The sequence below is a fragment of the Tursiops truncatus genome, chromosome 15 (assembly GCF_011762595.2).
Source record: "Tursiops truncatus isolate mTurTru1 chromosome 15, mTurTru1.mat.Y, whole genome shotgun sequence".
In the NCBI taxonomy this organism is placed as follows: Eukaryota; Metazoa; Chordata; class Mammalia; order Artiodactyla; family Delphinidae; genus Tursiops; species Tursiops truncatus.
Genome location: NC_047048.1, coordinates 65,510,659 through 65,524,820, shown reverse-complemented (window position 1 = coordinate 65,524,820; position 14,162 = coordinate 65,510,659). Strand labels below are relative to the sequence as shown.

At 38.9% G+C, this 14,162-nt stretch overlaps 1 protein-coding gene and 1 pseudogene across 2 annotated transcripts in view; both read right to left on the bottom strand.

The window, feature by feature from the left end:
* RALGAPB (Ral GTPase activating protein non-catalytic subunit beta) overlaps window positions 1–14,162 on the bottom strand; it is a 101,590-nt gene that overhangs the window by 32,316 nt on the left and 55,112 nt on the right. Inside the window, exons 14-18 of one of the 2 annotated variants that reach the window (XM_019943860.3) lie at window positions 11,041–11,105; window positions 9,479–9,608; window positions 7,521–7,654; window positions 2,921–3,103; window positions 1,508–1,659 (exon numbers count right to left, since the gene is read on the bottom strand). In XM_019943860.3, the coding sequence (XP_019799419.1) occupies window positions 1,508–1,659; window positions 2,921–3,103; window positions 7,521–7,654; window positions 9,479–9,608; window positions 11,041–11,105 (664 nt within the window). The remainder of the gene's footprint in view (window positions 1–1,507; window positions 1,660–2,920; window positions 3,104–7,520; window positions 7,655–9,478; window positions 9,609–11,040; window positions 11,106–14,162) is intronic. The other variant, XM_019943863.3, reaches the window with a different exon arrangement.
* On the bottom strand, window positions 3,110–7,162 carry LOC109551322 (small ribosomal subunit protein uS3-like; annotated as a pseudogene).

Here is a 14,162-nt window from a genome sequence, read left to right as displayed (position 1 = left end):
TGTTCCATCCAGCCTAGGATGGAGCAAACTTATTTTTATATAATGCAGAGTCCCAGTGAGAAATGTCCTTCCCCCTTTCTCCATATCCCTTACTCTTCAAGGTACACACATCAAGTCTTAGTTTTTTAATAATGCTTTTAAGTCCACCCCAGCCCACACAGGTCTTCTCTCTGGACTTTTATTATTTCTAGTACTCAATCGCATTTTTCTAATTTTCTAGCTATTAGCCAAACCCCCACAAAGTCAATGAAAGCCCATCATTAGCATAGTGAGCAGGACTGAACTAAAGCAAGTGCGCTTCTAAAACTTTACTGAATGGCCTAAGCCCATGAGGAACTGAAATAAACCCAACTTTATTGTGCACACTTTAGTGTAAAGCTTTCAACAGGTCACAGAACTCATAAAAGATTCTGGGATCTTGGTAAGGGCTGATTTACATACAAATCTACAAGCTGTCTGACCTACCACTTTACTAAGAAGACCAAGATGAGCCAACCCAGACTGACTTGACATTCCTCCTTCCTGTTTTTATGTTGTTCTGGGGTCTCATCTACATTTACCCTTTCATAAGTCTCATCTTTCCATCTGTACCAATTCCACCTAATCTTCTCCACCTACCTCTTCCTTTCAGTTGATAAACTGCCTTTCTTCCCTCTTTCTACTCTGCTCACTAACTGGCCAAACACACTATTTCAATTCTCTCTAATACTTTTTCAAGATACCAACCTGTCTCTGTCCCTTCACAACCAAACTGCTTGACATAGGAGTCTTCTCTTGCTGCCTAACCACCCTGCAATCTGACTTATAGCTCAAACTTTATCCATTCTCTAAGAGTCAGGTCCATGTCCTTTTCCTTAGAAATCTTATTTTGATTTCCCTGAATCTGGAAGTATTCATTTCCTCCTTCCAACACCCCAGCATTTTATTTGTACCTCGTCTCTTGGAGCATTTAATCTAACTAGCATTATAGATATTTGTGTTCACATCTTATCTTCCCTACTGGACAAGAAGCTCTTTGAGGGCAATAACTGAATCTGATTTATCTTTACATTCTATTACCAGTTCATAAGAGGACGTTTATAAATCTTGCTGAATGAACCTATAACATGTAATATAAATGGTATAGCAGAGAATACAAACCACTGAGCTGGCAAGTAGGAGACCTAATGGTGTGACCCAGACATACCCTGTCTCTGGACTCAGCCATCAAAATGAGGGGGTGGGTAAGGCTCTCCAAGATCCTTTCCAGCTCTAAAATGATATGACTTGAATTAACTGACAACCAGCATAGAAAAACAAGGACCCAAACTCTCAGCCCCAAGTTCCTGGTTTCCTTTGGTCCAAAAAACAAGACATTTTCTTTTCCATTTTATTTCTGGAGAAACAGTATCCTAAATGGGGTTGTGTCACTTAATGCTGAACAACTGGGGAGGAGATGAAACAACACAGGATCACATCTAATTCCATCTAACTCTTAGGCACAATCCCTGTGCAGTCACTTTCATACCATGTTAGGGTGGCTTCAGCAGCATCCTTTACCCTCATAGATGCAGGGTTTGGCTCCTTATCTCCTTTGTACTTGACCTCTTGCTCACTGTTCTTGGACTTGCTTCCTGAAATACCCAGTTCCACAATCTCTAGCACTTCCTTAAGACAGTCCTAGAAAAAGGAAAAGCAGATTAGCTTTTGTAATACACCTATCTTATGAAACGACAAGGAAATACATGAAAGTGTCAATATGGATGTGTTTTGGTGGTGGGACTCTAATTTCTCATTTTCTTGAATAGGTATATATTAACTTCAAAATAATTTAATAAAATAAACTTGTCCCCTCCCCCAATTTTTCTTTAAAGAACTAAATTTGAGTGTTAAGAGATTTAGATAATAAGTAATGATAAATTCAATTCAATTTTTTCAGTCACAATTCTTGTAAAATTACCATGGACTGTAAATCGTGAAAGGCTGAGTGAAAGAGATGTAACAGTAATTCAGTTAAACCTAGATAGTGTAAAATATGTTACATTATCCAAAGGGAAGTTCATAGGTTATTGACATTTTAAAGCAATTTCTGGTATGATAACTTTACAAGTCATCATGAAAATGACTAAGAGTTAATCAACAGTATTATTTTTTAAAAACTATATAAAGCTCTCTATAATTTTCCAATAAACCTGGTATCTCTTCTTTTATTTACACTGTGAATTCTTTGTAACTGTCTGCCTTCCCATAAGAAGAGTATTACATGGAAAAATGGTAGAGAAAGCAGCCTAGATATCTGTGTCTACTTGAAAAGAAAGAAACGTGTGTGAAATGAAATTTTTAGATACAAGCAACCTTTATGAACAAGCAGTGCTCTAGGTTTGCAGCCTGGCTATCAACTGCCCTTCTTGGTTTGATGACAGGTGACCAAAGTACCTACTGGCCATCTCTTGACAGTTCACAGATAAATTATTCAAAGGCCCATCTCTGAAAAGAACTTCTCTATGGGTTAATTTGCAACCAAATACATTTGACCCTTGAACAACATGGGGGTTAGAGGCGTTGACCCTCAGTTCAGTCGAAAATCCACATGTATAGTCAGCCATATCCATATATGCGGTTCCTCCTTATCCACAGTTCCACATTCACGGGTTCAACCAATCAGGAATCATGTAATAGTGTAGTATTTACTATTTTAAAAATTTGCATATAAGTAGACTCACACAGTTCAACCCCATATTGTTCAAGGGTCAACTGTAATAAGTACGATGACAGTTTTTGAATTATGCTCACTAGGACAAGTGTTTTCCTGAAATATAACAAGTATATTCAGTTTAAAGTATGCAATGTTGTATTTAAATTTAGATATTCTCTTTCAAAAGATATCTTCCCAACATACATTTTTGTTTCTATTTACTGGTTTAAGATCTAGTAGACTAACCTTTTCATCAAGCATATCAGGGTGCTCTGTCAGCCAGACACAGAGACACTGAAAAGCTGCCACTATCATGGAGTGAAGATCCCGGGAGTGAAGAGGAGCTGGCCGACTACACTGGTACACAATGTAGCTGCACACGGAACTGATGGCTCGCTTCCGGTCACCTGAGTCAACCATCACCTTCACCTGAGCATATTCGTACGGTGAACACAGTTAGCCAGGAACCACTGTACCAATGTCAAATCCTCAACACTGAGGCCCAGCCTTTCTGAGAATATGACACACCACAGGAAGCCTTGCTTTTTAAAGTATTATTTATATAGAAGAACATAACATTTCAGATGTATTAACATATACTACTCTATAAAAATAGAGGGCATTTTTCAAACCCTAAAACAGTATTTCACTTTAGCATACTTTTTCATGCTCTAAAACCTAAACTCCTGGGGTGCAGCTACTCATCACTGCCACAAATCACAAGAATAGCTGGCAATGGAACATGTGCACATTTTTTAAGCCCCCTAACCCAACCCCACAGCAATGCTGTATGGGCTACAAAGTTCTGTTCAGCTGCCCAGAAGTATAATTAACATATAGTAAACTACATATATTTAAAGTGTAAAATTTGATAAATTTTAGCCTAAGTATACACCTGTGAACTATCACAACAATCAAGATGGTGGATATATTCATCACCCCTCAAAATCTCATTCACCCTTGTAATCCTTCCTCTCACTCCTTTTTGCCCCCTCCCTAGGTTACTGCTGATTTGCTGTCACTATAGGTTAACTTGCATTTTCTAGAGTTCTATATAAATAAAATCATAGACTACTGCACTATTTGGTGGGGGTCGGGGGGAGAGTCTGGCTTCTTTTACTCAGCACAATTATTTATCCACATTTTTGTGTGTATCAGTTGTTCATTCCTTTTTATTGCTGAGTAGTATTCCATTATATGGATTATAGCACAATTAATTTATACAGTCACCTGTTGCATGTGGATTGTTTCCAGCTTCTGAATATTACAAATAAAGCTGCTAAAAACATTCATGTACAAGTCTTTGTACACGTATATGCTCTCTTATTTTCTAGGAGTGGACTGATTGAATCATATGATAGATGCATGTTTAGTTTTTTAAGGACATGCCAAGCTGTTTTCTAAAATGGTTGCACCATCTAACATTCCCTTCAACAGTATATGAGAGCTCTAATTCTTCTACATCATCACCAAACATTTGGTATGGTCAGTCTTTTAAATTTTAACCATCCTAAAAGGTATGGAGTGGTATCTCACTGTGATTTTAATTGCATTTCACCAATAAGTAATGATAATGAGCATCTTTTCATGTGCTTATTTGCCATCAGTATATCTTCTTTGGTAAAATATCTGTCCAATCTTTTGCCCATTTTAAAACTGGGTTGTTTGTTGTATTATTGAGGGCTTTTGCTGTCACTGTTATACTGTCTTTTTAAAAGACTGTATGAAAGGTCTTTACAAAGCAACATCCAGACTCCAGATGCAGGTGCCAAGAAGACCATGTTATGCAGTGGGGAATGGCTCGAGCATGGCAGGTAGCTCTGGTTTCCTATCCTTCTGTCCCAAGATGGAAATGATGGATAACATCTCATCCTTAGAGTCCACAATGTTCACGTGGTCAGAAAGGGGCTTCTTAGGGCCAGTCTTACCATTTGGATCCCAGGACAAGATGATCTTCACTCTGATACCCAGCACAACACTGACACACAGGGGTATCAATATAGTAGTTAACGGGGTCCACTGTGGATCATCACACCATCCAGAAACTTCATGGATTCAGCCCTCTGTCCTTGGAGTTTCCCTGACATCCATGACCCTGTAGCCCTTGGCCCCCCCTCTCCATGATGAACTGCAGCACCCCACAGCAGGCTCTCTGCAGAGCAAGCCCTCCTAGCAGTTTGTAATGCAGAGATTCTGTCTGGGCAATGGCACACAGACCTTGTGTGGCCACCTTTTCAGCACAAAGCTCTACGTAGCTCTCAGGGAATCCACACTTCTTCTGAACTACATCAGTCAATTCCTGGATTCTTCTCACCAAGAACATTCTGCTCCTGAAGGCCAAGGTAATGATTTCTGTCCTGGTTGGTATAATTCAGACCTCAATTCCAGAGCAGTCATCTTCAGCCAGCCTCTGAGTGAGGAACTCATTCAGTTTAATTCTGAAAAAGCCATCAACAACAAACGTCCTCTTCTTGGAAATTTTCACCACCATATTACTACTGCACACCACCAAAACGAAAGGCTATTACTGAGTTTTGAGCATTCTTTATATGATCTGGATACAGGTCCCTCACCACATACATACTCTGTAAAGATTTTCTCCCAATCTGTGACTTGTCCTCTCATTCTCTTAACAGTACTTTTTGAAGAATGGTAGTTTTTAATTTTAATAAAGTCCAATTTAATAGTCTGTTCCTCTATGGTATAATATCTAAGAAATCTCTGTATAACCCAGATCTCTGTACAACCAATAAAGATTTTTCTCCCATTATTTCTTCTAGAAGTTTAGAGTTTTGGTTTTATATTTAGGTCTACAATCCATTTTGAGGTAATTTTTGTACATAGTACAAAGTATGATTCAAAGTTCTTTTTTTTTTTTTTGATATATGAATATCTGATTGTTCCAGCACCATTTGTTGAAAAGACTATCCTTTCTCCTTTGAATTATCATGGCACCTTTGTCAAAAATCAGATGTCCATACACGTGTGGATCTATTTCTGGACTCCCTATATACTACGCTGTTGATCTAGCTGTCTAACCCTATACCAATACCAGACTGTTTTGATTACCATAGCTTTATACAGCAAGTCTTGAAATCACGCAGTGTTAGCCCTTTATAGTTCGTTAGGTCCAGAGAGCACTCCATCTAGGACTAATTATTCCTTACCACTGCAAGTGTACTGAAGGTCACAGGCAACAGTACCTTGCTCTCAAAGACAGTGTGATCCTGCATGTCTCACAAATGGCTATTCTTACCTTCTGCATCAATACTGCTCCTCACAAAACTATGGCCATTTCATCTATCCTTGAGAATCTCTGAGGTAAAGGTAAGCTCTAAGTGGTGGTGACTTGCCTATTTTGTCTCTCATGACTTAGGTAAGTCACAGCCTCTGTTTACCTGTCCCCTCATCTGTAAAATGAGGGCTTAAATTTTATCTCAGACAATATCACCTTATGTGTGTACATCACCTTTGTGTTTACAAAGTGTTCTATATATTTCATTTCATTTCATCCCCACATCACCAGGTGTTATACAAGATATATATATATATATATATACACACACATACACAAAAGATAATCCTGCCCATTTTACAGATAAGAAAACATTTAGATGTTAGTGAAGATGTGGAGAAATTGGAACCCTCCTATATCACTGGTGGAAACGTAAAGTGATTCAGTCGCTGTGGACAACAGTTTGGCAGCTCCTCAAAAAGTTACATATAGAATTACCATATGACCCAGCAAATTCCACTCCTAGGTATATACCCAAAACAATTGAAAATTGGTATTCAAATAAACACATGTATGTCCATGTTCATAGCAGCACTATTCACAATAGCCAAAAGGTAGAAACAGCCCAAATGTACAACAGAGGAATGGACAAATTGGTACATAAATATATAATGGAATATCATTCAACCATAAAATGGAATGAAGTTGTGACAGGCTCTGCAACATAAATCAACGTCAAAAACATATTAAGTGAAGGAAGCCATACATAAAAGGTCATAGGTTGTATGATTTAATTTATAAGAGATATCCAAAATAGGTAAATCCATAGAGACAGAATGCAGATTGGTGGTTGTTAGGGATTAGGGGAAACGGAGACCAGGAAACAACCGCTTAATGGGTACAGGGTTCTTTTTGGGGTTATAAATGTTTTGGAACTAGACAGAGGTGGTGGTTGCACAACATGGTGAAAGTACTAATAGGCACTGAATTGTTCACTTTAAAAGGATAATTTTATGTTATGTGAATTTCACCTCAATAAAAAAAAAAGAAAATACTTAGAGAAATGCAAATGGACACCCAGCTCTAAGGTTCCACAAAACTGAAAAAGACCTATGAAAGAAATTTGAAAATATAGCCAATTTTCACTTATCTCTGATAATGGAAGATGGAAGAATCACAGGTAGTCCCAAATGGCATATTTTAGGATAAGCTTTTCTTTTGTTGCCAAATCTGCATTTGTTCATTGAAGTTAGATGATCTTATAATGGCACAAAATGTTGTTGAAAATTTAAGGGTATTATAAGCAAATACAAAATCAACAGGTATAAATCAACAGGTATTCTATTATTATGTACAAATGAATAGCAAGTATTGAAATGTTTCCAGTAATTTAACAGCAAAAAATATCATTCACACTCTTTGAACCTATTAAACAAAATAGTAAAGATCATTTTGTAAAACCTCACTTGGAGGCTCATTTCTACACACCTTGATATCAACTGCATTGAATATAACCAATACCGCAATACCCCAAGAAGGGGTCAGGAGATACAGAAAAAAGAGCCATAGTCCAAGGCCGCTGGGCTAAAATAAAAGGATTGTCCTTCTCACCTTCGCGAGGCCAGAGAGGAGCTCTAGAGCTGCCAGTGATATGCTCATGTCTTGCCGCCACTGGGAGTTGAGTCTTTGGGTGACGAGATGAATGCTGCGAATCAGGAGCCCGGCAGCTGAATCTGTATTAAGAGCTAGGATATAACCCCAATGCCACATCCCACAGGGAGGGAAAACAACTAAGCATTAGTAACGAGAAGCACAGCATTCCACTAGGCACAGACCACAGCAGCCACAGTGAGTACGATGGGCACCCACACAGCGCTATGCTCCCCGCCCCACTGGCCTGAGCGTCAAGCCTGACTGAACAACAGTGCACAGGGCACACACACTGGACCAGAGCAGCTTCTAGCTCCCAGCTCATGTACTTTCATATAGACATCCACTGGGATTTGAAAGTTTCAATATCATTTTTATAACAATGTAAATCTTAAAACTTCTAAATTAACTCACAGAGTTACATTTAAAAAAAAAAAAGCAAAACAATAAAAAGGCTATCAATTATTTCCTTGGAATTTTATAGAGGAAAGAATTCAAATTTTAGAATCTCCTCAGATGCTGGGAATTATCCTAAAGCATCTACTGAAATTATTTTCAGGGTTTAAACCACCAAAAGTTACATGCAATCCCTTTTCAAACAAATTTTAACATTGAATTCTCTAAGACAACTTTAATACTTCTAAAAAAATTAAATAACCAAATTACTGTGTTTTTATTTAGCCTCTAATTCTATATTTAAAAGTAATTACTACTTAGTTAATAATAAATTAGGACAAATTAAATTGAATTTATAAAGGAAGCTTTAGGGACATTATACCTGTCGATCCTATCAGAAAGAGGGCAGTGACAACAAAAAAAGGAATGATCATTAAAGAGAGACATTCATGCGACACTAACACAAATCTGGATTTCTTAGGAAAAATATTTTATGACATTACAAGCAGAACTCACTAACACCAGTTCAAAATACTGAAACAAACAATAACCACTTCAAACATTTAAATTAGAACACATAATAATGTGAAAATTTCTTTAGTTTAAAAGTGTCTTAGAAACATGAAAAATAAAACAAATTTTCACCTACACTTAAATCCACAAGCATAATGAGTAAGATAGCAATTTAAATAACTTCTTCATAAATGCAATATTTAAATGTGTTTAATAGCCACATAATGACCTTATGTATCTGACATGTTGAAGGATACTTAAAACAAACTTAAATCACTGAAATATGCCTGGACTCCTGGGCTCATGAACTCTCCAAATGATTAAAAAACTTAAGCTCACATCTAAGGAGCTAGATTTCATTCCAATCTAGCTGGATTAATACTTACAGATTCAATACACCATTAATATTTATGTGTAAAAACATAAAGGCACCCATAAACTCACAGAACCCATAAAGTAACTGCCCAGGATAAAGGACATTATTGAATAGGATGCTCTAATGGCAAGTGTTTCCTTACTCTTCCTTACATTTTGTGACTGAAGAATCTAACCAGATACAGTAGGGTATATAGCCTTCAAACACAAAGACAGACTCTCTTCTGGGTTGCCATCTAATGCATAAACCATCACCCACCCTTACCACACTGCAAAAACTGATATACTGGCCGACTCTGCCATTAGACTCTGAGGCAGAGCATAAATCCTATTTGACTCTGTACTAGTAGTAGCACCTGGTACAGAATTCAGAAATGTTTCCTAACCACACATTATAATCACTTATAAAATCTAAGAAACCACGCAAAATCTAACTACTAAAAGCTACAGAGCTAAATGTTTTCTTTTTCTTAATGTCTTGGACTAATAGCCTCTCTGTTACACTTAGATACATAAAAGTCATGAACTTAAAATCTGGTTTAAATTTTCTTTGCTTGTTTGTTTTGTATATCTGTGCGTTAAAAGTTACTCTATAAACTTTAGATTTCAAAAAAAACCAAACAAACGTGGATTACCATAATCTCTTAGGAGAGCCTGAGCAGGTCTTTCACTGTCAGGAGTTGTGGGCTCCGTGCTTCCACCACTTGCTGAACTAATACCACTATTCGTGCGACTATGACTCTTCAAGTTATTTTCTCCACCACCCTAGTCAAATAAAAATGAAACAAACATTTGACAGCTAGACCCACAGTTTACAAGTATAGACAGAAGTCAATCACTAAAGCCATGTTGATAAAATGGAATGTGCCAGCTGAATAGCATAAACTGATATAGATAAAAATTGACAAAGGATTAAAACTGCTGTGGTGTTTTCACATAAACACCACCTACTGAAGGTATCAAGGGTCTGATGATTAGAGGCGGTGCCCATTCTGGGGTTTTCTTTGCTGCTGTTTAAAAGGGCCAGACCTTTTCCATCTTCACTAGACTTCACTAGCTAATGACTCTGGGTCCTTAAAGAAATACCCTAGTGCCTCCCAAGCAAAACATCAGAACAGGAATACAATCTTAAAAAAACAAAACACGAATAAACAAACAACAACTTTCAAATGTAGTTATATGGTAAAACACAAACAATAAAACATGATTAGTACAAAGATTAACTCCTGTATGTATAGGGGCTAACAAAGGTGTCTGTTAAAGACATTCCTCATTTTCTTCCCCTACAAACACAATTCATTTTATCCAGATAAGGTGACTGTTATTAGCCACCTACTGGGACATGAACATAATTTCCTTAATAATAACTTGATCACTCATCCAACATCCACTCATCTCACTCCAGTATACTCTATTAATTCTCCACCCACCCCCTGCTCCACCTCTACTCCAGGTAGAGGGATCACATATCTTGAAGACAGAAGCAGGGGGAACTGGGAGTCTCTGGAAAGTTTTTTTGATTTAGAAGCATTGGTGCTTTGGGGGAATCTTCAAACTTTGGTCTAGAGGGGCCAGAAAGAGCTGATGAGATAGAAAAGAATAAACTAGATGCTGTTTACAGCCAACACTAGATCTACAAGGGATACAAGGAATTATGGAGTAGGGGACTTTTTCTAGATTATTCAAGCCAATTCACCAACACAGCAAAAGAAGTAAGAGCTTTAGGGCTTCCCTAGTGGCACAGTGGTTGAGAGTCCACCTGCCGATGCAGGGAACACAGGTTCGTGCCCTGGTCCAGGAAGATCCCACATGCCGCGGAGTGGCTGGGCCCATGAGCCATGGCCGCTGAGCCTGCGCGTCCGGAGCCTGTGCTCCGCAACGGGAGAGGCTACGACAGTGAGAGGCCCGCGTACAGCAAAAAAAAAAAAAACGAAGAGCTTTAAGTAAACACTGTCCAGGAATAAAGACAGTGTTTAGCTGGAATTTCTCTCATGTAGAATCTCTCAGGGACTTGATGAGGCACTGAAAGGTAAGAAACCTCAAAACAGATATTTTTAAAAGGATCCCTTCTGAATCAGTGAGCTGAATTTACAAACAAATGCCTTTAAAAAACACAAGGACAGACATTTGGGAATATAATTTACATAAAAACAGAAGTTGATATTCTCTGACAAATTACATGTTGTACACTTCTTACCATCTCCATCTGGCAACCAATGGCTTCTAAAAGTGCTGAATCTTGAACAATATTTAACATTGCCCCTGAAACAACAAAAAAATACATTTAACAATGAGATATCATCTCACACCAGTCAGAATGGCCATCATCAAAAAATCTGGAAACAATAAATGCTGGAGAGGGTGTGGAGAAAAGAGAACACTCTTGCACTGCTGGTGGGAATGTGAATTGGTTCAGCCACTATGGAGAACAGTATGGAGGTTCCTTAAAAAACTAAAAATAGAACTACCATACGACCCAGCAATCCCACTACTGGGCATATACCCTGAGAAAACCAAAATTCAAAAAGATTCATGTACCAAAATGTTCACTGCAGCTCTATTTACAATAGCCCGGAGATGGAAACAACCTAAGTGCCCATCATCGGATGAATGGATAAAGAAGATGTGGCACATATATACAATGGAATATTACTCAACCATAAAAAGAAACGAAATTGAGCTATTTGTAATGAGGTGGATAGACCTAGAGTCTGTCATACAGAGTGAAGTAAGTCCGAAAGAGAAAGACAAATACCGTATGCTAACACATATATATGGAATTTAAGAAAAAAAAATGTCATGAAGAACCTAGGGGTAAGACAGAAATAAAGACACAGACCTACTGGAGAACGGACTTGAGGATATGGGGAGAAGGGTGAGCTGTGACAGGGCGAGAGAGGCATGGACATATATACACTAACAAACATAAGGTAGATAGCTAGTGGGAAGCAGCCGCATGGCACAGGGATATCGGCTTGGTGCTTTGTGACCACCTGGAGGGGTGGGATAGGAAGGGTGGAAGGGAGGGAGACACAAGAGGGAAGAGATATGGGAACATATGTACATGTATAACTGATTCACTTTGTTATAAAGCAGAAACTAACACACCATTGTAAAGCAATTATACCCCAATAAAGATGTTAAAAAAAATACATTTAAATACATGACAAGAATACTAAAATGGCTAAAACATTTCCATTAATACAGAGATAAGAATATTACTTTAGCTGAGTATTCCTGGAAGTTCCATAAAATAACTAATAAATCCACTGGTTGGTCAGAAAAGATCTTTTTTTTTTTTGCGGTATGCGGGCCTCTCACTGTTGTGGCCTCTCCCGTTGCGGAGCACAGGCTCCGGACACACAGGCTCAGCGGCCATGGCTCACAGGCCTAGCCGCTCCGCGGCATGTGGGATCTTCCCGGACAGGGGCACAAACCCGTGTCCCCTGCATCGGCAGGCGGACTCTCAACCACTGCGCCACCAGGGAAGCCCAGAAAAGATATTCTTTAGAAATGACCTAATCTCCTGATCTCTCCCCCAAATTTTAAAATAACATTTTCCTAAAATAAATCTGAAGGTCAAACTTTGCTTTATATAAAAAAATGACCGTTTTCAGGTATTTTTTAATTGGTGTGAAAGACCAGATGTAAACATCTCAATTTCGAGGGTAATATAAACTAAGAAAAATATTATGTAATACTTTCAAAACCAGATTCTGATCTTTCCTTTTTCTTTTTTTAATAAATTTATTTATTTTTTAAATTTATTTTTGGCCGCACTGGGTCTTTGTTGCTGCGCACGGGCTTTCTCTAGTTGCAGTGAGTGGACGCTACTCTTCCTTGCAGTGCGTGGGCTTCTCATTGCGGTGGCTTCTCTTGTGGCAGAGCATGGGCTCTAGGCATGCAGGCTTCAGTAGTTGTAGCACACGGTCTCAGTAGTTGTGGCGCACAGGCTCAGTAGTTACGGCGCACGGGCTTAGTTGCTCCGTGGCATGTGGAATCTTCCCGGATCAGGGCTTGAACCCATGTCCCCTGCATTGGCAGGCAGATTCTTAACCACTGCGCCACCAGGGAAGCCCTGATCTTTTCAATATAAAATAACAAAATAAAAATCACAGCTATATCTTTCTGACCAACTGCTTTTTACGAATGGTTTAGGGCTCGCCCATGGCTGCATATTCTGAAGGCAAGCTGCATGTATTTATTACCAAGGAACTCATAGCCCTAGAAAGACTAGGACAGAAACAAGATAGTGAGCCTAGCACACTGCTTCTCATCCCAGTGGGGGAGTGCTCTTATGCACTATGGATAAAGAGAGGACAGACACAGCTTTGCCAATCTATGGCAAGACCAACAATTGATTCTTCCTTGGAACACACATAGGGAGCCTCTTCAGAACAAGGATAAAGCAGAACTAAATACTCTATCAACTGTAGAAATTACCTGATTTCAAGTGATGTTATTTGAATAACCTAAAGAAGTACAATTTGGAGGCTCTCTCATACCAAGATTTAACCTCTGTTCCTTCAACTCCTTTCCAAAATGAAAGGATTTACTCTTCCCTGTTTATTCCCCTCTCTTGTTGCATAACATACTATATTTCCTGAGTACCCACTCCAACCACTACTGCCACCACCAATTCTCTGGCCTTGTCATTTCCTCTCCTGGAATGAAATCCTAACCTCACTGGCCCCTATTCAAATCCTGCCCTACAAGATCCAATTTAACTTCCACTTCCCTCTATGAAGTTTCCTTGCTCTTCTGGTTTCTTCTTTCTCAACCCTGAAGACACTCAACATGACATGCAATCAGCACTGCCTTCTGCTGTTATCTGAGCACTCTGTGAAGGTGTTCCAACCTCTGCAATGAAACTTGCTCAAGGATAAAAGCCATGCCATTCTCTTCTTTCTCCTTGGAGTACCTGCACATAGGACTATGCCCTTGGCTTTGATAAAAAACCAGAAGTACAGTAAGAGACAGCTGCAGTAACCAAGCTGAGAGGTGATAAGTGTTTAAAATATGTAAGTGGCAATAATAATAAGGAGCCATTTAAGACAGAGAGTCAGTATGATTAGAAAACCAACAGGAAACAATAAGGAACAAGGGAGGAGGCACAGCAACAGCTACTCTTCAGTCTCCTCCTGGCATGTTCAAACATGGCTTCCAGAATTACACCCAACTCCAAATATTTTCACATGTACATAACAGGCAGGAGGAAGAGGCAGAGGCAGAAGTAATGAGGACAGAAAGGAAAGAGAAGAGAGGGAAGGGGAGAAGAAGGGGAGGAAAGGGGAGAGAAGGAGAGAGAAAGGGCAAGAG